The following is a 24519-nucleotide window of genomic DNA, read 5'->3' on the forward strand; positions in this document are numbered from 1 at the left end:
GAATCGAACCAATGTTTCGAGTCAGGATGACCTTTCGTCAGAGCGGAAGGAAAATCAGACAAGGTTTATGCTGTGAGGTGGGGATGGGGCTGTAATTGATAGGGAATGGCATAGACAAAAAGACAAAGGGAATATAAATGGTGATGATAAAGATAGGAATGGTGCTAAGAGCGTCCATTAAGAGATCGGAACGTGTAAATGGCACAACAAAGATGCAGAGTGTAGGAATGCGGCAGATGGCCCGAGTGGGGTATGGGAGCTGGTGGTGGGGCAGTGGGCATATGGAAAGTGAGATTTTAGAAGTGGAAAAATAAAATTAAGAATATAAGGTAATAAAAATCGATGAATAAAATGAAAAGAAGAAATGAAATAAAATAAATGGAGATGTAATGGAGGTGGGAGAGGAACAGGAATAGGTAATTATCCCTTCAAGCCTGTTAGATCATGGAGTTAAATCAAAGCTGATTATACCTCAACTCCAATTACCCAACTCTGCTGCTTATCCTTTGATATCTCTACCTAACTGAAATGAATTAATCTTACTCGAGAAAATTTCAATTAATCCAGAATCTACAACTGAATACTAAACTTCCATGACCCCTTATTTGAAAGTTGCCTGATTGAGCATACACAGTCTAGCTCTAATTCAAACATTCCCTCAAAAACCCACTTATTCTGTAGTCTCGCACCAGAGGTATTAGTTTCTCCATATCTATTGTAACTAATGCTTTCATTACTTTAACCACTTTCAGTCGATCACCCCTCAACCTTCGAAATGCGAAAGGAATTTAAACAGGTTAGTCTTTCTATCGTGGTGCCATTCTGATTTTTTCCATTTCCTTTTGTCAAAATACTGATCCTACAGATGAAAAAAAGAACATTTGCATCTCATCGCTGCAATATTAAAACAAGTGTTGGAAATAGCAGGAGTTATGAGACAGAATCATGCACTGATCTTTCCTTACCGAGGGCTTTTGAATTTGAAGCATCTACTTAACAAAAGCTGATGCAATAATATCCATGATGAAAATTAGGATAATTCGTTTCACATTTACAACTGCTCAAAATTACGCTTCACAAGCAATTTAGTCAATTATCCCCCCTTTCAGTGAAGTCAATTAGACTTACTACACCTGCTTTGCAAGATGTGTATTATTTAGTCATTTTCGTTTTAAATATCTAATTGCCTCATGTATGCTGTGAATTTATTGATAAGTTCACTGCCTATAAATATAAGCAAAGAAAAGATCTACTCAACTAAAGGTCGAGTCATTTGAAAATGTTGCCAGATTATTTTGCTGTAAATTGTAGTGCAGAAATTAGTCCTGCAGTGTTATTGTACACAAATTCCTCTGTGCTATTTTACTGGGTGGACATATCCATTAAACTAATGCAAAGAAGAAATTGAATTGAGAGCATTAGCCATTCAAAAATGTAAATGACAGTGATTTTTACCCTACTGTTCTTAATTGGCCCCCAATATTGTGTATTGCGCAGTCGCTACATAGTTGGACCTCACCAAAAAGTAGGATAGTTCAAATTTTCTTTAATTATTTCTTTCAAAATGTAGAATTAATGAGGTCTGATTCACAGCTCTGTAGTTGCAGGCACTCTTGGGAGCATTAATTTGAACACATATGTGTAGAAGCTTTGAAAACTGACGAATGTACTTTTCAATATGCTATTCATAGAATCATAGAAACCCTACAGTGCAGAAAGAGGCCATTTGGCCCATTGAGTCTGCATCGACCACAATCCCACCCAGACCCTACCCCCTTATCCCTACATATTTACCCGCTAATCCCTCTAACCTACGCATCTCAGGACACTAAGGGGCAATTTTAGCATGGCCAATCAACCTAACCCGCATATCTTTGGACTGTGGGAGGAAACCGGAGCACCCGGAGGAAACCCACGCAGACACGCGGAGAATGTGCAAACTCCACACAGAGTTGATCTGATATTTGCCACCAACAATATTAGACATGATCATCAATCATTTAATGAGGCACTGCTGATGAGGTGAGCTTTGAGTATTTCCAAATGTTTGGGGCAATTACGTGTAAATTGTGTCCAGATGCATCATTGTATATAAATATCGTGGTGATGAAAATGGCAGTCCTCTTTTCTTGCCGCATAACTTGGGTTTTGGTTTGTGTGTGCTCATCAAGATGGAAGATGGTAGTGCTGATTAATAGAATTTGATGCTGAGCTCAGTTTACAACCCCACAGGCGGCGGGGGGCAAGTTTTTAACTTCAAAAAATAAATGTGTTTGAGAGCAGGTAGGTGGTTAAAAGTGCTGAAGTTGAGACGTTGGCTCCAATCTGCTGACCTTCGCAATGTGTTTGGCCGCATGTGAGAAACCAGGAGAGGCAGGTTGCCAATTTAAGCAGGCTTGGATTTCAGTTACTGCTATTTTACCAGGGATTTTTACTTTAACTGTAGGTACACGACTGTCCTGGGATTCCTCGAATCACCAATGGAACGAAGGTGAGAGCACAGTAGCAGCTGAGAGGAATGAAGAAATAACAGTCAAAAAATCCCATGAGTGTTGGAACCTCTCATCTGCTTCCTCGCCGAGGTGCCAGGCATTTGCTCACGTTCTTTTTCTGAGAGTGTGATTTCACAACTTTGGCAGTGATTTTCACCACTTTAGAGCTAACTTTTCCTGGGTTAGAGTTAACCATCACATGGGAGAATTGAATGTCTGATCCCCATTTTAGAATCATAGAATCTCTACAGTACAGAAGGAGGCCATTTGGCCCATCGAGTCTGTACCGACCACAATCCCACCCGGGCTCTATTTCTGTAACCCTAATTTATCCTGTTAATCCCCCTGACAATTTATCATGGCCAATCAACCTAACCCACACATCTTTGGAAACTGGAGCACCCGGAGGAAGCACACGCAGACACAAGGAGAACGTGCAAACTCCACACAGACTGTGACCCACGCCGGGAATCGAACCCGGGTCCCTGGCGCTGTGAGGCAGCAGTGCTAATCATTGCGCCACCATGCCACCCTTTTCCATCTGTCATACAACAGTTCACCATGGGTGCTGCTGTTCTGCTCTACCTTGGAGCTAAGGACTAAGATGAACAGCAGCAGGAACGAGAATAGCAGAGGAATAAGTAGGACCAACAGCCTGAACTACAGCCACCTCCTCACAGACCTGCTGCTCCACGGGAGAGCCAGAAGGAGCACAGGGGTGAGGCTCACAGGAGCTGATACCTGCCTTACGATGAACATAGGCAGAGAATCAGCTTCCTCACCATGACCAAATGCCAGTGCCTCAGGAAGCTCAGGGTATTATCAGGTTAGGTGGTCGCAGACATTTTCTGTCTGTTGTCAAGTGGATCTGGAGCCATGCTTTGCCACTGGCTGCCTTAGCGACTGCCATCCTCAACTTTTATTTATCTCATTCTCATTCCAGCGATCCACAGGGGACATTCGCAGAAAATCATAGTGAACTGTCACAAATAAATCACATAGATCATTCATCCCGAGTTCGCTTAATATTGTCAGGCAATGTACACTTTGCCACTGATGAGGTCAGTCAGACGGACAGGTGCGTAATATTTTGGCTCTTGGCACAGGTCTTGGTCAGCTGCATACATGGTAGTCAAGCCATCACAGATTACCCAGGAGGGTTTGTGGACCGTAAACTCTTCCACTCCAATGTGTCGCTCTGATGCAAAAAGATCATGTGGATGTGTGGAAGATTCCCAGGGAGTTGCCTTAATTCAGTGCCAGTCCCCCCTCTTGAGCTCTTCAGACCTTGGGAGTGACAGAATGCTGGCCCTTGGAGAGAAGAGCAATCACTTAAAATGTGACTGATACTACCTTCAAGGAGTCCAAGCAATGAGGCCAAAGAGCACAACAATATAAGCCATGTTACAAAAAGATGCTTAATAGAGTCAACAATTAGGATGCTGAAGGTGTGCTTCAGGTACTTGGGCAGCTCCGGAAGTGTTCTCCAATGATTCTTTTATTTTTCCATGAGTTCTGGGCACCACTGGAGGGCTAGCATTTATTGCCCAATCCTAATTGCTTTTGAGAAGGTGATGGTGCAGTCCATGTGGTGCAGCATCTTCCGGTCCCGCTGATGGCGCAACCCCACCGTGGATTTCCCCGTGGCTTGGGGTGCAGTCAATGGGAAATTCCATTGACAGCGGTGGGACCAGAAGGTCCCGCTGTTGGCCAACAACATGTCAACTCCTGCCACAAGAAACATGTGGTGGGAGACCAGAGTATCTCCCCTTCCCACCCTCCCAGTGCTGTTAGGAAAGGAATTCCAGGTTTTTGAGGCAGAGACAGTGAAGGAATGATGATATACTTTCAAGTCAGGATGGTGTGTGACTTTGAGAGGAACTTGCACGTGGTGCTGTTCCCATGTGCCAGCTTCCTTTGTTCTTTGAAAGAGTACAGGTCACAGTTTAGAAGTTCCTATTGAAGGAGTCTTGACAAATTACTGTAGTGTATCTTGTAGATGGTGCGCATGGAGCAATAGTGTTCTGGTGGTGGAGCAAGTGAATGTTTAAGGTGTGAATGGGGTGCCAATCAAGCAGACTGTTTTATCCTCGATGGCGTTGAGCTCTGAGTGTTATTGAAGCTGCATTCATTCAAGCAAGTGAAAAGTATTTAATCACACTCTTAATTTGTAACTTGTAAGTGGTGGGCAGGCTTTAGAGAGCCAAAAAGTATGTTACTTACTGCAGAATTCCCACTCTTTGACCTGCTCTTGTAGCTACAGTATTTATAGAGCTAGCCCAGTTCAATTTCCAGTCAATTTTAACCTTGGGATGTTGATAATAGGGGATTCAGTGATGGAAATGCTAATGAATGTGAAGGGAAGGTGGTTAGACTCTATTGTTGGAGATGGTACAACAGTGTGAATGTTGCTTGCCACTTCAGTTTCTGGTCAAGGATGTTGGCGAGGAATTTAGCAATGATGATATCATCAAACGTCCAGGGTAGATGGTTAGATTTTCTCTTGTTGGGGGATTAACACTGCCTGATACTCGCATAACATGAATGTTGCTTGAATTTAAATCATGGATAGATTAAATTAAATATTTAATGTTAACGCTTCAAGCATAGGAGGCAAAAAAGCAAGACCTCATTCCCCGTTTGCACAAATGAGTTTAAACATGATGAACAGGGAGAGGGTCTTGTTGGGAGAGGATATTGATATCAATCCTGGAAACAGTGTTACTAGGAATGGAGTATTGTACCTGTTGCACTCAGTGTTGTTCGGTTACAGGTCAGAAACCCTAAGGTATATTATGAAGCCAGACTAGACCCCAGCAACTTTTCTATTTTGGCATTAATGTGAGGATAGGATGTTTCAATCCAGGTACAATTCTACTGACAAACCCGGGTGCTTTTATCAAAACAAATTTTATTTAACAACACAGTTTAACTATAACAAATGATTTAGCTTAATTTTTAACAATTGAACAATACTTAAACATGACAGATACAATTCTTAACTGCTAACCTATCGCTATGAGTTCCAATCAAGCAAAATTTCCCTCATGGAAATAAACCTCTCTTTATAATTAGTTAGCAGAAATTAAACAAATAAATCTTCCGACATTAGAACGAAACCTCAGATAATAATTCCAGCTTGATTGCGGGCATACTTGCATGTGACTTAGGCTAATGCTCCTGGAGCTTTTAGAAAATCCTCTGGAGAGAAAGAAACCAAGTGCGACTTGCTTTTTCTTAGCAGGCCCAGGCAGCAACTGCTTGTATTTCAAAATGAAGACTGCAAGCTTAGCTCCTTCCATTAATCCTATGACTCTGTCCCTATCAATCTACCTAATCAAAACTCACATGGTCCTGCATACCTAGTCTAAAATCCCAGGAGAACCTAAAGAAACAAAACATCTGTTAAGTCAACAAGGTAACACATTCCTAGCTAAAATCAGTTCTTATCCTGTTTTTTAGCATCTGTGCATGTTTCCCAGGCAAATCGACTCTTGTGACAAAACACTGCCTCTTAAAGCAGTCTACAGAAACATAAAACATATCAAAATAGCACAGTATCATCACAGTGTGTCAGGGATAACATGGGATATATACAATTTGCAGCTTCCATTTCCGATCAACAGCTGTAAAATAGGTATCAATGCCAAACACCGTGTTCCATGCCAGTTTGGAGTTTTAACTTGTCATTCTAAAGCCCTGCACCATCTATTGTTATTTGACACTGTAAATATATTTGCAGCTGCACCATTTCATGTACGTACCAACCACGAGTCAATCTGACCCATAAATATCAGCACGTTTCATGTGATAATCAAAGACCGTTAAAAGTTATAATCCTAACTCTAACCACAGCATGAACATGGGAATAGTTAGTTGAAGCATTAATAGGAAGAGAACTTTTTTTATAACTTACCCACTTTTTCTGCTTACCTGCAAATATCATTTTCTGGTTCCTCCAGTCCGAAGCGAGTATCGAACACCAACTGTATCCTCGTGTTTTCAGGAGACAGCAATCTCCACGTCAATAAAATGCTCCTTGGATAGTTGAGAGGAAATCGTGGACTCTGTACAAATCCATTATTCACGGCATTGATTGTATCTTCTTGCCGATAAATTGCTGTGAGGTGATTGCTCTCTGTTAGTAGTCACAACTTGCACAAATTAGTCAGCTGTTTAATTATTGAAGAACAATGCAAAAAAAGCACCAAAGTATAACAATGAATGATAAATCTTCAAACTTTTAACATTTCCTGCAATTAATGTTATTACATATTTTAAAAATGTAATTGGTCAGAACTGTTAGCTTTTATTGGTACCATTTAGGTTGAGATACATCCGCCGGAATTCTACCACCCCACCCGCCATGGAATCGAAGCGTTCAAGGGGCGGACAATGGAAATGTCCGTTGACCTCAGGCAGGAATTTCCAGTCTCGCTCGAGCAAGGCTGTAAAATCCCGTCCATCATTTACATGTCATCAGCTGTTACTCAGTTGGCTTAGGTTACAAACATGCAGACACTGTGGGCCTGTGGAGATGAGAAAGAGTTAAACGCTGGTTATAATTAAGCTAAAAAGAATTGTGTATAAACATAACATAATAGTAATTACTTCATACCCAACAGTCCAGGGGTAGGCTACTGTACAAATGTCACTGAAATTCTACCGCACGAGATGCCTGGAACTATTTGTGGTACAGCAAATATGGTATCCACCGCAGTAATAACATTTGCAGAGTGTTTTTCAGTTATATTTAGTTTTTTGCTAAACTTTGAAAATATCCAGTGATGCAGATGATGATATAATTTTAAAATGAATTGAATAAGTATTTGAAATGCAAGTATCTAAAAAGATATAGGGTAAGGGCAGGGAAGTGAGATTTGAGTAGCCAGCTGCAATTGAAGAGTTAGTATGGGCACTGGTGTCAGGACGAATAGTGATGACATGAAAATATCAGGAATATCCAATAAATAAGAATGTTTTCTGCTGATTGTATATTTCAAAATCTGTGGGAAAATTTAGGCTGCTTAAATCAGTTTGGTTATGCTAATGGAACTAGTGCTTTTGATATATTGATAAGTCTAGCAACACTTGAAACAGGTTAGCCTAAGGCAAGCTGATCACAATGGGGAACAGACATAAAAGGGGAGTTTTGAATAAGGTGTTCGTGGTTCAAAGGAGGAGACAAGGTGTGAACTTTGCATCTACGCTCTAAAAGTTAGACTCAAGAAAATAAGGTAATTAAGTTTGATTTCTGAAGAAGTTAGCTCAGATATGGGAAGATCAAAAGGAAAAACTGCATATCAGGACATGATTAAACCTCTGCAAGGATAGTCTTTTCAGATCACAGTCACAGCAGGAATAGCTGTTCAACTCCCAACAAGCAGTATCTGTAATTAAAGTCTGTCTTGCTGTTTGTTTTACCTCAGAAGCAAAGCCCAAAGAGATACAACTGCCTGGTGTGGTAACTGTTACTGGATTTAAAACAAATAATTTTTAAAATCTGTAAGATATTGTGGAGCATTCCGGGAAAATCAACACTGAAGGTAATGAAATCAAGGCTGTTTGGAACTAGATAAAGTTAGTAATACTGTAAACAACCATTGTCTTAGTTAAGGGTACTTCCAGTTTATTTTATTGTTGTTTATGTTATTGCTTAATAAACATTTCTTTTGTTTTAAAATCATCACAAAACATCTGGGACATAATTTTCTGGTTTTTAAATCTTTCCTCACATTGTATTAAATTGCAAACTACAGATGAGAGCAGTTGCAGCCCTATTCCTAACACAGGCAAGATGAGACAAATGACTTCCTTCTGTGCTGCAGTTTCTAATAATTCTATATATAATTGGCAAGGCAATTACCTTGCCCTCACATCACTCCTCCATTTCCAAAGCTGATGAATTGCAATTGCAAAACACTTTACCAAGGGTCACGCTGTTTTAATATTTATATTTATTATTTTACAGTTGAGGCAGAAATATGAGAGCAGACCAAGATATAAATAATTGACATAGCCCCTGCAAATGGAAACAATTTATATATCAGATTACTGTCATTGTACGATCGCCAGATTCTCCCTCAGATAGAACCTATCCAGACAGTGCCTGAACTTCATTTGTTTTCATTAGCAGGGACTCTTGGCTCCACCCCATCATCAGCAAAGGTTTGTCTCCACGAGTGAAAAGGAATCCAAACTGAAGCCAGATGAAGCCTGAATGAAAAAGATTGAATGGGGTTTTACACGAGCCTTGCAGTTTGAATGGGTGGCACAGTGGCTCGATCTGCTGTCTCACAGTGCCAGAGATCCAGGTTCAATTCCGACCTTGGGTGACTGTCTGTGTGGAGTTTGCACATTTTCCCTGTGTCTGTGTGGGTTTCCTCCGGGTGCTCCGGTTTCCTCCCACAGTCCAAAGATGTGCAGGTTAGGTTGAATGGCCATGGTAAATTGCCTCTTAGTGTCAGGGGATTAGCATGGTAAATATGGGGATAGGACCTGGGTGGGACTGTTGTTGGTGCAGGCTTGATGGGCTGAATGGCCTCCTTCTACACTGTAGGGTTTCCATGTTTCTATGAATACAAGCTAATAATGGTACAAATTCCATCAACGCATTACTGCTCTGGTGACATTGAGTTCAAATTCAAGAGTTTAGAAATGTACATAATCAATCTTAGGAAAACTGTAATAATATTTTTGTGCACCATATTGTACTGACAGTCGCCCCACCCCAAAATGTAAAGAGACAGCAGCAAAGACCATTTTGCTCCAAACGTGTTCCAAAAAATATTTTGGTTTCTGTCTTTATTCATTTCCTGATGAAAGTGAGTGATGTTTATGGGACACTTACTGCCGTTTCTCATGTTGGAAAGAGGTTTCAGAATATTTTATAATATAGAAAAGCGTGTGGGGGGGGTGGGGGGGGAGAGTGGGTGGGGGTCTCCACACAGAGAAGGAAAGGCAAGTAGACAGAATTAGAAAATGGGTCCAAAAGAGGAGCTGGGGATTTTTGGACAGGAAGAGTGGAGGAATTTATGAGTGAGATCTAGTAGCATGGTTTGGTGGCTGGAAAAGCAGCTTTTAAAAATATTTTTATTGGATATGGGTGTCGCTGGCAAGGTCACTATTTGTTGCCCATCCCTCATTACCCTTGAGAAGGTCTCGGTAAACTGTCTACTTGAACCGCTACATTTTACCTTGTGACTTCTCTGTTGCAATTTGGTGTAACTGTGTGGCTTGCTGGGCCATGAGCAAGGGCAGTTAAGAGTCAACCACATTGCTGCTGGTCTGGAGTGATGTGTAGGCCAGACTGGGTAAGGATGGCAGATTTCCTTCCCTGAAGGACACCAGTGAACCAACTGGGCTTTTATGACAATCAGTGACAGTTGGCCATCTTAACTGGGACTAGCATTATGTACCATATTTATTTATTACTTGAATTTAAATTCCACTGGCAACTGCGGTGAGATTGGTACCCTTATCTCCAGAGCTTTAGCCTAGGCCTCTGGGTTACTAGTCCAGTGACATTACCACTACACAAACTTTTCCCTCTAGATTTTCATTGTCTGGTATTTTCCCTCAGTTACACTAGACTTTTTATGGGGTTTACTTCTTCAGATCACTCCCTTTGTTCCTTATGCCCCACTGTTAAAGAAATCTAGGTAATGTGAAACTCTTTCCATTTTATTTATGGCTTACTGTGGGCTATCGCATAATCTTCCTTGGGTAGAGTGTAATGTGGGTAACGGGGACCTTGCCACCCACCACGAAATTAGGTGGAAACACTGTTGACCTGGGCCTGAACTTTACCCTCAAGGTGTGACTGAAGTAGGCACAGCTGGAAGCAGATGTAAAACCTATTCCCAGCCAAGATCGTGCTGTGAATGCAACATTATGCTGAGCGGCCAATTAAATCCTGCCCAGCGTGAACCGCAACTGCTGGTTGAGTTTCCAGTGCTCGCGGGTGGGAATGCATAGGGCACTGGATCCAAAGCGGACCCAGTAGGGCTGGGGTCTTTAAAACATAAGAGATGCCCCCCCCTGAAGGCTGCTACATGTTGTGGGGAAGGCTAAGGGAGCTGCCTGGAAGCACGCCAGTAATTGTCCCTATTGTGTAGCCTTAGCACCTGGTGCTCATGGGAGGTGGGAGGGCAAGTCAGGTGGGCACTCTGCCTCCCGTTTCTCAGATGAATGCCAGGGAGTCTTGGTGGAGGCGGTCAGTGCCAGGTGAAAAATTCTCATGCTCAGGGATGGCAAGAGAAGGCTGTCCCAAAAAGGCCTGGGCAGAGGTTGCCACCCAGATCAGTGGGCATGATGTGGTGTGCTGCACGTGGCTTCCATGGTCAGCAAGAGTAATTGCAGAGATGGTATGGACTGTGTGAAGAAGTGTAGTCTGGTGCCCATTGTTTGGTACACTCAGGGGTCTAAGTGTGCATGCCAACTGGCAGCGAGGCCTGCCCTGCCAAGGCTAAGATGTCAGCATCACTGGCTTCACTGCACTGGAGGATGAGGTGTGCCACAGTGAAACAGCCTAATTAGTGTCTGGAGATGTGGAGGAGGGTGGGGAAGGGAAATGTGGAATGGACCTTAAGGGAGACGGAGCACGAATGAGTCTTTCCATTGTCTCCTGACAGGAGAAGACAAGTCATAACACTGCAGATTACCGAGGACTGGTGGGATGGTGCTAAATCTGTTCGTCTTTGCAAAGCACAAAAGCCACGTACTGGAGCTGGCCAGTGGTCAGCTCGCCCCTCCAACTGTGGTCTTCATGAGTTTTTTTTAATTCATTCGTGGGACATGGGCGTCACTGGCTGGCCAGCATTTATTGCCCATCCATAGTTGCCCTTGAGAAGGTGGTGGTGAGCTGCCTTCTTGAATCACTGCAGTCCATGTGCTGTGGGTCACAATTGCATGTGCAATGGGTACAGCAAACATCACAGGCTACTCTTATCAGAAAGTGAGCTGTGGCAGCCAAAGTGCCTGTTGAAACTCCAATGCAGATGACATCATGTAGCAAGCTCCATTGTCTCATCATGCCACCTAGCATGGAAAGTGACGATGATGACTGAATTCACTGATCTTAGGTCTTCCTTCCGCAGATGCTCCATCCGTAGGAGCTGTTGATGTCCCTGAGGACCCCCCATGAAGCTCGGAGGAAGGCACTGCTCCTGTGTTAACATCATGCCCTCCCTCAGAACCAGCCAGCAGTTCAGATTCTCACATGTCAGTGGGCATTAGGTTGTCGGCTCTGAGGGTAATGCACACAGTGGTGAGGGCACATAGCACTTGCTCGAGGAGCTGGCAGAGGCAGAGAGGTCCCAGGGTGCCAACAGTGGGAGTACTGCTGGAGACTAGGACCACGCTGAGCCCGAGGCCGATAATAAGCCTCTGGAGACATCAATCAGGTGACAGATGTTGGATATCCAGCAGAGGTGAATACGATACATGAGAATTATAAAGAATTCTTGGTGAGAGGAAAAGAATGTGTGCGGCACAATGGCACAATGGTTAGCACTGCTGCCTCACTGCGCCAGGGACCTGGGTTCAATTCCAGCCTCGGGTTACTGTCTGTGTGGAGTTTGCACGTTCTCCCCTTGTCTGCATGGTTTCCTCTGGGTGTTCCGGTTTCCTCCCACAGTCCAAAGATGTGCGGGTTAGGTTGATTGGCCATGATAACTTGACCTTAGTGTCAGGGGATTAGCAGGATAAATATGTGGGGTTATGGGAATAGGGGCTGGGTGGGATTGTGGTCGATGCTGACTTGAAGGGAAGAATGGCCTCCTTCTGCACTGTATGGATTCTATGATTCTAATCCGTTATCCCTCAAATGAGATAGCTAAACCTAGAATTATATTAAGGGATTCTGGAGCTTTTCAAAGACTTTTGCTGGGGAAAGACATTACTTTTCACCAGACAACATATTAAAAGCCAAAGTTTTAATAAATGAGGAGTATGTAATCACACTTTTGTACTGGGTGCATTTGGAGGGTGACCTCCTGTCTGGGGCAGTGATGGTAGGGGTTTTTCAGAAGTTAATGGTGGATGGGGTTGACTTATTCCTGGGAAATGAGTTAGCCAGACCAAAGGGAGTATCTTCTTCCATAGTTACAGAAAGCCCAAGTGAGGTTAAAGAGACGGAGCAGTTACAGAAAAAGTGTCCAGGAATTTTTCCTTTACGCGTGATGACTCGAGCAATGGCGAAACAAAATCCAGCAGCTTCCTGTCAGTGGAGAATGCCACTTGTGTTGCTACTGCATAGTAACACTGTGCAGTGGCTAGTGTCACCGACTGCCCAAATTTCTGAGACAACTTACCCTCCCAGGGAAATCTGAGTTCACTGGGCTCTTTGAGGATAGAAAGTGGCAGGCTTAGGCAAAGTCATGAGTTTGTGTGATATACAGTGAGCAATGATGTGATCAGTGCAGCCATTATCCTACAGGATGACTTTGATGCGCCCTATTTCAGCATAAGCCCACCTGGTGAGCCAATGGCTTGGGCCTTATTTACGAGCTTCCCAATAAGGACAATCTTACAGCGCTTGGAACTATAAGCATCCCAGTGTTATATTGATCAATGAAGGTAAAGTGTCATAATGGCGAAAATACTAGAATGATCCACGTTGGTTCATGAGGCGTGTTCTGGACTGCCGCAATTGTCCCACATTCAGTCACCTTTTTGGGAGGGTTGTGAGTTGCATGCTGGTACTGGGAGGCATGGGGCCCAAACACACCAGTGAACCTGGCTTCAGAATGCTCGGGTGCCATTTTGCAAGGGTGCCCCGATCGCAGAATGCACTGGGAGACCCCCCCTCCCTCCCCCTATTGACGTAAGGACCCCCCCCCACCACCTCATCAGCAGCATGTTCTCCCAACCCCTCCCCAACATGGGTTGCCAGCACAGGGCCCTTCACCCCAGCAGGACCCCTCCTACACAGCCTCCCTGCATGCCCGCACCCCCCAACCCCCCTCCCCCCCCCCCCCCCGCAGAGCCCCCACTCAGGCCCCACCCCTGGCAATGCCCTGACACCCTGGCAGTTCCCAGCTGGCAGGGTCAGGATGCTGGTTAGCCCAGCCAGGCTGCCACTGCCATGTGGGCACTGCCCAGCCATATCCCTGACCACCAGGGACTTCAATGGCCTCTGAGCACCCCAGGCATGGCCATCACACCTGTGCTTTTAGTGCAGCCAGGGATGGAATGTCAAAAATAAACAGCAGAGACTTTCAAGCAGACAGACAGCAAAGTAACCAGTGTGATATTAGTGGGATTTGAATTTGACCTCATCCCTCAAAGGTCTTTTGGTAGGCAGAGAGAATACTCGCGACACGAGCCCCAACCCAACAATGACCCCCCATCTGAGGACGTCCAACCTGAGACCCCTCATGCCCCTGCAGCTTTGAAGACCCTCAACCCCACCTGCACCCTGGCAGCAGTTGACTTGTTCTTTTGCACCCTGGTGGTTGCTGCTAATCTCACCTCCTTGCTAGCCCTTCCAATCCATGGCGCCTGAACCACACTTCAAGGGACCAGCAATGATTCACGCCGGAGAGGTGGGAATGTTCCAGGAGGGTGGGTGATCACGTACCATATTCGCTAATGAGATTGAAGTCCAGTCAATCTCATGCTAATCAGCCTTGCACCCTTTCTGGGCACAATCCAATTTGTAGAAAGGGACCGGGACGATTGCAAACCATTTGGCACAGGGCGCAAAACCAATTTTTAGACCAGCACACTACTTTCCGCGATCAGCGTGATCTGCGCCAGGCGTGCAGAGGTCGGGAAATCGCCCTCATGGTGTCATTAAAACTGAACTCAACTGCGCGAGTTGTTGAGTTCAAAAGTTCAACGAATACAGATTTAGATATTGGCAGCTCATCTTGATTACCATGATATATTAACGTGGTGCAAATATCTATGGGTTCCTCGAGTGGTCCATTGCCAAATAGGCTAACAATGTCAAATGAACACGGCATTGTTATCGATATGCAAGTCTTGTGTGGTCTTCGTATAGGTGAAGGAATCTTTCACCGTTTATGTGGAAAACTTGCTTAGAACTGGTAGTAGCAACTTATCCAACCATTTGATCAATTCAGGTTGTGCAGAACTGGGCATAGATAAGTTAGGGTATAAAGGGACATCACTTTTGTGTGTTTTGGGCAGCCCAGACGTACGCAGATGAATCCTATCATTTATAGTACCTGGCAACTCATTCATCTTACACAAGTCCAACAAGCATTTTTGGAACTTGCTTTCAAGCAGGGCTGTCCAGTCATGCTTAGTAGACAATTCAATGGATACAAATTCCACCACATCATTAAGAATAGTCTGCATTTTGTTAATATAGTCACACTTGTTGAGGGTGACTATTCGAGTCGAGTTTACAAATATGTATGTCTGCTACATTTCCCATGGCAACGCCTTTACTAATCAGAGTCCACTTGCCCGTCAATAAGCATTCTCTTCTCATGCAGTATAAATTGTTGTTCCCTTCACTGTTGATATTTTCTTGTTAGCTGTCCTGATGAGTGCTCGATGAAAAACTTTAATGGCAGATCTCTTTTTTTCAGCAATACATAAGTCCTGAACTACCAAACAAATAATTTTGTAATTAAACCATAACTTAATTGCTTACCTTTATTAAGTGATGTTTTATAGTTCTATAAATGGCAGCTTACTATTTACATTGTACATAATTTAATGGTAGCAATTTGTTAGATCGTAGGTCCATGATGAACAATGAAACTACAACTTTACATGTTTTCAATTACATTTGACCCTCTACCCATCTCCCCTTTTGAAATAGGTCCATTTATATCAAACACTAAGAGAATGTTCAGGCAACCTGTTTCTCACTCTCTGCCAAGACTTCTTAATTGCCAGCATTAAGGGATCCATTAGCCTGCCTCACCCTATGATTTTAACCTCCCTGTTGGAGGTAGGAATCTTTGGTCAAAAAGGAGGCAGGGTGGCACAGTGCTTAGCACTGCTGCCTCACAGCGCTGGGGTCCCAGATTCAATTCTGGTCTCGGGTGATGGTCTGTGTGGAGTTTGCATGTTCTCCCTGTGTCTGCATGGGTTTCTTCCAGGTGCTCCAGTTTCCTCCCACAGTCCAAAGATGTGTGGATTTGATGGATTGGCCATGCTAAATTGCCCCTGAGTGTCCAATGATGTGTAGATTAGGAGATTAGCCATGAAGGATGTGTTGGGTTGCAGGGTGTGGGCCTGGGTGGGACGCTTTTTGGAGGGTCGGTGCATACTCGATGGACCGAATGGTCTCCTTCTGCACTGTAGGGATTCTATGATCTCCAGCAGGGAGGATTTGACTAAGATCTGAAATTCACTGGTGTGTTTTGAATTTGTACAATCCTGTGCAGCAGATGTTAACAATTTGGCAGCTTGATTTACATCTCTCCTGATTTTTTATTTCTGTTGAAGAATATAAATAATATAACCTTGTCATAAGAACATACTGAAGGTTATGAAAAAGATCAATTAGTCTGCAGAAGCACATACAGATGGGAAATTTATCATGAGAGACAAATTTACAGTTATTCCATGTAAAATGTTGCTCCAGGAAGAGTTGTTGCTGTAAGGATTGAACAGCCTCAAAATGTTTCTTTATTTATGGGACGTGGCTATTGCTGGCATTTGTTACTCATCCCCAATTGCCCATGAATTGAGGGGCTTGCGAGACCATTTCAGAGAGCATTTAAGAGTCAACCACATTGCTGTGGGTCTGGAGTCACATGTAGCCCAGACAGTTAAGGATGACAGATTTCCCTCCCTAAAGGACATTAGTGAACCAGATGGGGTTTTTACAACAACTGGCAATGGTTTATGGGCATCATTAGATTTTTAATTCCAGATTTTTTTGAATTCAAATTTCTCTGTGCCGCGGTGAGATTCGAACCCAGGTTCCCAGAGCATTTACCTCGATCTCTGGATTATTAGTGCAGTGATAATACCACAACGCCATCGCCTCCCCTTCAAACAGAATACTCTGCCCAACACAGAATCAGGACCCTCCCCCCCCTACTTCTAAAGGACTCTTGATTCATCCTGACTCGGCGTAAATCCAGCGCAATAATCTCATGTCCCCGGATCCAATCTGACTCTTTAAGTCTCCACACTCACTCCTGAACCGCTTATTGCTCAACTCTGGATCTAGTTACTTCAGTGGAGATGAATGTAACCATGGGAGAAATGTGTTATCAATTTGGTTAAAATCTCCAGTGTTTTAATGTTCTGAAAGTTATTTAAAGCACATAGATAAAAATGATATATTTATATGCAGTAGCAAGTAGGGTTGTAATGAAAACATTATATCCATCATACAGCTTTTGGATCAGAAACAGTCCATTCTTTGGCTTGTTTTTAACCTGAGATGCACCACAGGCTGCAGTGGGTGTACCCTGCCCATCGCCTCCCTGCTGTTACCACCACGAGCAAGCCACATAGAGACCCAAGGTGCCATTTTATTTATAACATTGAGCTGCAGGCACAGGAGTGGAGTTGCCAGGGAGTCCGCTATTTGGCAGGGGAGTTGGGACATATGGAGCTAGCTGACATTCAGAGCTGGGGTGTTGATGGGCTGATACACAGGCCGCTGTTTTATTTTAAGAGCCAGAGCAGGTTCGAGGGGTGAATTGCCCACTCCTGCTCCAAATTCATCGAACCTCCTGGACTCACAAAATAAAAGATTTATTTTTAAATGTTGCCAAATTTTTTAGATCACATCTGGTTGTCCCAATGGCTTAGTTGATTAGAATTTATATAAAGAAAACCACTCAGCCATCTGATCCATGTCAGCCTCCACATCTCTCATCATTTTTAAAGTTAAAGTTTATTTCTTAGTCACAAGTAAGGCTACACTGCAATGAAGTTACTGTGAAATTCCCCTAGTCACCACACTCTGATCAATGCACCTAACCAACACATCTTTCAGAATGTGGGAGGAAACGGAGCACCCGGAGGAAACCCATGCAGACACGGGGAGAATGTGCAAACTCCACACAGAGAGTGACCTAAGCCGGGAATCGAACCCGAGTCCGTGTCGCCCCTACGGTACACCCACACTGCTGTTAAGGATGGAGTTCCAGAATTTTGACCCAATGACAGTGAAGGAATGGCAATTTATGGTGGAATTCTCCCATTTTGAGCCTAAGCGTGGTGGTGGGTGACTCCAGTGGCGCCTGTCCCGCCAACCAGAATGGCGGGATCCTGCGCCATAATCTGCACTTGGAACCTCATTAATAATGCACAAACGCATTCCCCTCCGACTCTCCTGGTGCATCAGCAGCTGATTCATCCACAGGTGGTATGGGTGAATTCTGCATTTCCAAGTCAGGATAGCATGTGGCTTGGATGAGAACTAGCAGTAGTGGTGTTCCTATGCATCTGCTGCTCATGTCACAGGTTTGGACGCTGCTGTCAAAGATGTCTTGGTGAGTTCCTGCCGTGCATCTTGTACACACTGCTGCCATTGTGTGATGGCAGAGGGAGTGGATATTGGAGGTGGCGGATGTGGTGCCAATCAAGCAGACTGCTTTGTCCTGAATGTTGTTGGGCTTCTTGAGTGTTGATGGAGCTGTGCCCATCCAGGCAAGGGGGGAGTATTTCTTCACACTCTAGACTTGTGTCTTGTTAGTGATGGACAGACTTTAGGGATTGAGGAGGTGAGTTACTCACTGCAGAATCCCCAGTCTCTGAACAGTTCTTAAAGCCGTAGTATTTATATGTCTGGTCCAGTTCAGTTTCTGGTCAGTGCTAACCCCCAGGATGTTGGGGATTCAACAATGATGATGTCATTGAATGTAGGATGATTTTGATAATTCTACTTATTTTAAGCATCTGTAATATTTATGGATTTTATTTTCCTTAACCACTTTTAAAAGTGTCAGTTTGAATTTCTGTTAAACAATTTACAGTCAAGAGGACAGGAAGGAGTCATTTGTGGAGGAATAAAATTATTTTCCTGTTTACGATTAGGTTCCTTTGAGTCTTGAGCTAAAACACCTGTATGCCATCTTTAATGGCCCATAATACAATTAGATTTTTAAAAATCAGTTTGAAGGAATAGCTAAAAGCAGTCTGAACTCAGGATGACAGTATCTTTAAACAAACCATGTATTGCTTTAATTGATCTATACTCGAGGATACCTGTATTTTTTGATATCTGTGGGGCTTGTGTTAAAATATGTTGACAAAAAAATGTGACTTTATGACTTCAGTGCATTTGGGAAATGTGTCATTCATTTGTAATGGGATGTAAACTATGAGGAGCCCAGGGAAAAGGGATGAATATTGGTCGGAGTGGGGCGGCATAATGATTAGCGCTGCTGGCTCACAGCGCCAGGGACTCGGGTTTGATTCCCGGCTTAGGTCACAATCAGTGTGGAGTCTGCATGTTCTCCTTGTGTCTGCCTGGGTTTCCTCTGGGTGCTCCGGTTTCCTCCCACAGTCCAAAGATGTGCAAGTTAGGTGCATTGGCCAAGCTAAATTCTACCTCAGTGTACCCGAACAGGCGCCGGAGTGTGGCGACTAGGGAATTTTCACAGTAACTTCATTGCAGTGTTAATGTAAGCCTTCTTGTGACTAATAAATAAAAATAAACTTTTCAGTTGTTCACGCTGGCGGGATTTTCTGGTCTCGCCGATAGCACAACCCCGCCACGACAAGGAATATATTAAACGGGAAACCCCACTGGCAATGGCGGGACCAGAAGATTCTGCCACCAACCAATGACAGGCCGCCTCCTGCCATTAGCCAATGGCAGGTCACTGCCCACCATCATGAAACACGTGGCAGGTTGCATGGTAAATCCCATCCTTTGTCTTTAGTCTATGGGCTCTAGTTATAGAGATGAGGTGACAAAGATCACCTCATAGCTAATAGAAGCAGTGGATTTGGACTAACTCCAAAAATGAAGCAGGAATGAGAGAGTGAGGGACAAAAGTTGAGAAATCATAGTCCTTGTTGGCACGGTGATAGCATGGCTTTTGGGGTATGACTCCCCTTGATACAATTCATCACTTCAAAGACGAAGAAAAGGGAGGGGACATCGCTTGTCCTGACAACATGAAGATTTCCTGGGACCTTGAGAGGTGAGAAACTTCTATGTTGTCTTCACTACTTCTTGTTAAGTACATGTCAAATCTTGCTCAATAAAATCTACTTGATTCATAAAAACTAGTTATTTGTACCTTGTAATTCAAGTGCAACTGACACATTTGTATTGTAAAATTAAAAACCTTACTGCTTTTTTTAATTGGAAGAGCTTTATAACTCAAAACACTAAACCTTACAATGCCAAGTGGAGATAATTGGGTTCTCTCTTGTTGGAGAGGTCATTGCCTGGCACTTGTGTGGTGCAAATGTTACTTGTCACTTAGCAGCCCAAACCTGAATATTGTCCAGATCTTGTTGCAGTGTCAGGAAGGAGCAATTCAATTTCATCCCAGTGACTATGTATGCCAGTCAGGGCCGCTTGTGTGAACTAAGTAGGATAAACCCACGCCATTCATTTTAGTTCCTAAGCATAACATCTGCATTATGTAACTGTCGACTGAACTGTGTGGCTATGATCTTCAAAGAAAACAGTGACGCAAATACATCAGAGGTTATGTTCAGCTAAGAATGTTGTCATTCTTGACCTTGTACGCCATTCTTTGCCACAATGCAGGAATTCCCACTCCAAGACAACAGGCTCATTCTTGCCTGAAAGTGGCCAGAATATTCTAGTCTTCAAAATCTGCCACGTGCACATTCAAGTTAATTATTATTATGAATGGATTGGATGACTTTTAATGACAGAAAAGAGGCTGTGAGGAAAAGTGAAAGCAGACACTTAAGTGGGTGCCGTTCTGGTAAGACATGTCTGTTTAAACGTCTGATTTTTGCTCATTTGGGGCTAACACTAATCACCATGATTTGAATCTGTCTGCAGGTGCTAAAACGGACACCTGCGCATTTAGCACTCAAATACTTATTCGGAGCAATTTCCCTGAATACGACTGTACACTCTCTCCCACTGAACGTGTGGAATGACCTGGTTAATAGACAATATATATCATATATCAGATTGGCTCAGGGACCAAGCTAAATGGCCCACAGGTTCCCAAGCATAGCACTGGAGGACTGCAGGCAGGAGAGATGTCCTGTACCTGCAGGGGAAAGGAGGCAAATAACGTGTTGATATGGAAGGAGATCAAGGAGGTCACTACCAGGAGCCCTGCCCCAATGCCACTAAGCATTTAACTACACGACATGAGTGGTCAAAGTAAGATCCCATCTCACAATTGCCTTTGTTAATAACCACACCAGCATCAAACCTCAGCACGCTTGCTACACCATCTAACTATACATTACCACTTACAAGCCCCTTTCTACCGTATCCTTCACAGGCATTGATCACACCTCAGATACATTGTATAGGCCTTCAACAATTTGACACCCACAGACTCCCCCACAAACTCCCCCTCCAACACACAAACACACACACACACACCCATTGCCAATGACATTCTTTATCTTCAGGGATAACATAGCACATAACAGAGATCAGAAGAACTTGACCCAGAGGACGGGCAGCAAGACTATGTGATAACTTCCTTTGAGAAGGCAATGCCATAGTGATTAGGTGCAGAGTGGAAGGTACCATGAGTACTGATGGAGCAGGAGAAATAGATATGTGGACATTCCAGCTTCCTTACATATCCGCAACAAATCCTGATCCCTAAACACCCAAATCTATCTTTATGCACACATTCTATATGGTATCATCACCTGCAGTGGCCAGATGCATTGTTTTCTAACCCTTCCAGCTTTATATTTGCAAGCTCCCAGGAGCAAGAGTCACCTCATCCCACTGAACAAGGAGGAGGATAGTGAGCAGATGCAGTGCATCATTCACTATCGCAATCGCATGCATCAGCTCACACAGTGAAGGGTTGATCCAGCATCAACACGATATGAATAACACAGAAAAATGGCTCTTAATGGGGTGTTTTCATACTTAAATTGGCATGTCTGATTCCAGTCCCGTCCAATGGTGGGACATGGTCAAGCAGAGGGATGCTGGGAGATAGTCGGTGGTCAGAGGGTTTTTAAAAATTCATTTGTGGGACATGGGCTTCGCTGGATGGCCAACATTTATTGCCCATCCCTAGTTGCCCTTGAAAATGAGTGGCTTGCTAGGCCATTTCAGAGAGCAGTTGAGAGTCAACCACATTGCTGTGGCTCTGGAGTCACATGTAGTCCAGACCAGGCAAGAACGACAGATTTCCTTCCCTAAAAGACATTAGTGAACCAGATGGGTTTTTCCGACAATCGACAATGTTTCATGGTCATCAGTAGATTCTTCATTTCAGATATTTTTTATTGAATTTAAAAATCACCATCCGCCATGGTAGGATTCGAACCCAGGTCCCCAGAACATTAGCTGAGTTTCTGGATTAATAGTCTAGTGTTAATACCACTGGGGGTCAGGCTGTCAGTGTGGGGGTCAAGAAGTCAGAGTGTCTATTGCGGGTTCACCAGTATGTTTACCCAGGAGTTCAATCTGGTTTTAATACTTCTAACTTCTCTTAGGTAACTATTTTGCTAAGAAAGTCAGAACCATCTGACGTCTAAAATTTTAAATATCAGTTTTAGAAGGTTCCAGACTCAGGGTTATTGTCCAGTTGAAATGTCTGGGGAAATTCCTGTGCTGTCCTTGTATGGGAACTTCTGAGGAGTTCCCCAGCCCACCCTCCAGGGTACCTCTGGGGATTCGATAGTTACTGGTATTATTTGATGCGAGTAGGAACCTAGGACGGGTGTGATTAATACTGTCCAGACAAAGGAAGGAAATTCTTGAAGGGAGTGCCAGACATCTTGACCTACCAGCAATATTGCAGCAATTCATGAAGGATGGAAGACTCAAACAATGCAATGAGGGCCAGATATAAACATTTGAGAAGTTACGTGACAGATTTACTGTTGTTTTCAAACGGTCTAGTCCTGGACTCATATCAAAGATATTTGCAGGAAAATCACCTTTCTCAAAGCAAACCACTAGCTTACAGTAAATGAGGCACTCCCATCGACACAGGATCTCAAATAAATATCCCATGCGCTAGCCTGAAATCCCGTAGTCCCTTTTGGAACACACACTACACCCTACAAACTGACAACAGCCCCACCACATGATTACACACCTCCTAGATGACTGCAAACATCACCAACTTCAACCTGGTAACTGAACTGGGTGGTAAGGCCCCTGGTTTCAACTTTCCACTGATTTTCTTTTATTGTCCATTCCTAATTACCCTTGAGAAGGTGGTGGTGAGTTGCCTTCTTCAACTGTTGCAGTCCATGTGGTGTGAGTGCACCCACAGTGCTGTTGGAGAGGGAGTTCAAGGATTTTGACCCAGCCACATTAAAGGAATGGCGATATATTCCCAAGTCAGGTTGGTGAGTGGCTTGGAGGGGAACTTCCAGGTTGCGGTATTCCCATGTGTCTGCTGCCCTTGTACTTCTAGATAGTCGTGGTCATGGGTTTGGAAGGTGCTGCCTATGGAGGCTTGGTGAGTTCCTGCAGAGCATCTTGTAGATGGTAAACACTACTGCTACTGTGCGTCAGTATTTGTGAAGCAATTCTCCATTGCTTAAGGGCCAGGGAAGATGTGGCCACTTGCTCCACAAGTAGAGCATGAGGAACAGCTCAAATTTTAATTGTGGCCATCTGAGTCAGACCATCGTTCACACACTGAATTCTTGCCCTGAGACATCCATTCCTGGTGACATCAAAACCATTCCTGGCTATGAATAGATGATTAAATATTAAACTATAACTGCATCGCCAGCCAGATGAGTTAAAAAAAATATCAAAGGGCGACAGAATTAAGGATGGTGGACTGAAATGCTGCTGAGAGAACCAGAGGTAAGACATTTGAGAAGTTGTGTGAAAGATTTATTGTAGTATTTTTCAGCAATTCAGAAGGGAACGTGCATCAAAATGGAACAGACTGGGTCCAGAGCCAAATAACTTTGGGCGACTTGAAATTAGATAAAAGCAGGTAGTTATGCAGACTATGTTTGTGCAGAACATGGAGACATCAGGAGCAATTATCAAAGATGAAATAGAGAAGGAGAAAGAATGCCAGTGGCTAAAAGCCAACTGGTCAAAAGAACACCAGCAGCTAGAAAGCAGGGACTGTGGTATAAGCTGCTCATTAACCCAACTGCAGGAGCAGCGGCACAAGATCTGGGAACCCAGCGAGTGAAAGAAAGGAACGCAGAGTTCGAAAGGCAAAACAAGCTGCAAAAGGCAACACCAAGGAAACAGAAAATCAAAGTTGGCACTGAAACTGATGCTGAATGCTGCCAGCTTCTGACAAAAAGGAGTCAATGATTACTGAGTGAAAACAAAATTAAAAGGCTGGTGGAATATGAGTTTATTCCATTTCTGTCTGAAGGTGTCCTGAATAAAAAGTGTCTGTGATCGTTTTACTATCAATGTTCAGCTCAAAGCCCTTTAACCCTTTATAGTCTTGTTGTTAATAGAAGTGGGTTAGGTGGATTGGCCATCCTAAATTGCCCCTTGGTGTCCCAGGATGTGTAGGTGAGATGGATTAGCCATGGTAAATGTGTGGGGTTACAGGGATAGGGTGGGGGAGACAGCCTGGGTAATATACTCTGTCAGAGAGTCAGTGCAGACTCGATGGGCCGTATGGCCTCTTCTGCACTGTAGGGATTCTATGGTCGATGAAGTATTTTAAGGATTTTAATCAACATCTTTTCTGAAAAGTGTATGCTATTATAAAGTTTATTAGTTGTTTTCTCAATATATCTATCTATACACACACTGTTTTTGAGATACTTGAATCATGTTTTTGGTTTTGAACTGACATAAATCATGTGAATATTGCTTGGGATTTTAACCTGGAATATCACATAAAAATTTGCCACCGAGTTCAATATTTAACTTGCATCAAATTATGAATGTCGCTGATTAAGTATATTCACTTCAAGTTCAGATTGTGCACCAAAA

The 24519-nt window shown here is 43.6% G+C and overlaps 1 protein-coding gene across 2 annotated transcripts in view; it reads right to left on the bottom strand.

Moving 5' to 3' along the window:
• pdgfd (platelet derived growth factor d) overlaps window positions 1–24519 on the bottom strand; it is a 172626-nt gene that overhangs the window by 57937 nt on the left and 90170 nt on the right. Inside the window, exon 2 of one of the 2 annotated variants that reach the window (XM_078222030.1) lies at window positions 6426–6630. In XM_078222030.1, the coding sequence (XP_078078156.1) occupies window positions 6426–6630 (205 nt within the window). The remainder of the gene's footprint in view (window positions 1–6425; window positions 6631–24519) is intronic. The other variant, XM_078222031.1, reaches the window with a different exon arrangement.

The sequence above is a fragment of the Mustelus asterias genome, chromosome 10 (assembly GCF_964213995.1).
Source record: "Mustelus asterias chromosome 10, sMusAst1.hap1.1, whole genome shotgun sequence".
In the NCBI taxonomy this organism is placed as follows: Eukaryota; Metazoa; Chordata; class Chondrichthyes; order Carcharhiniformes; family Triakidae; genus Mustelus; species Mustelus asterias.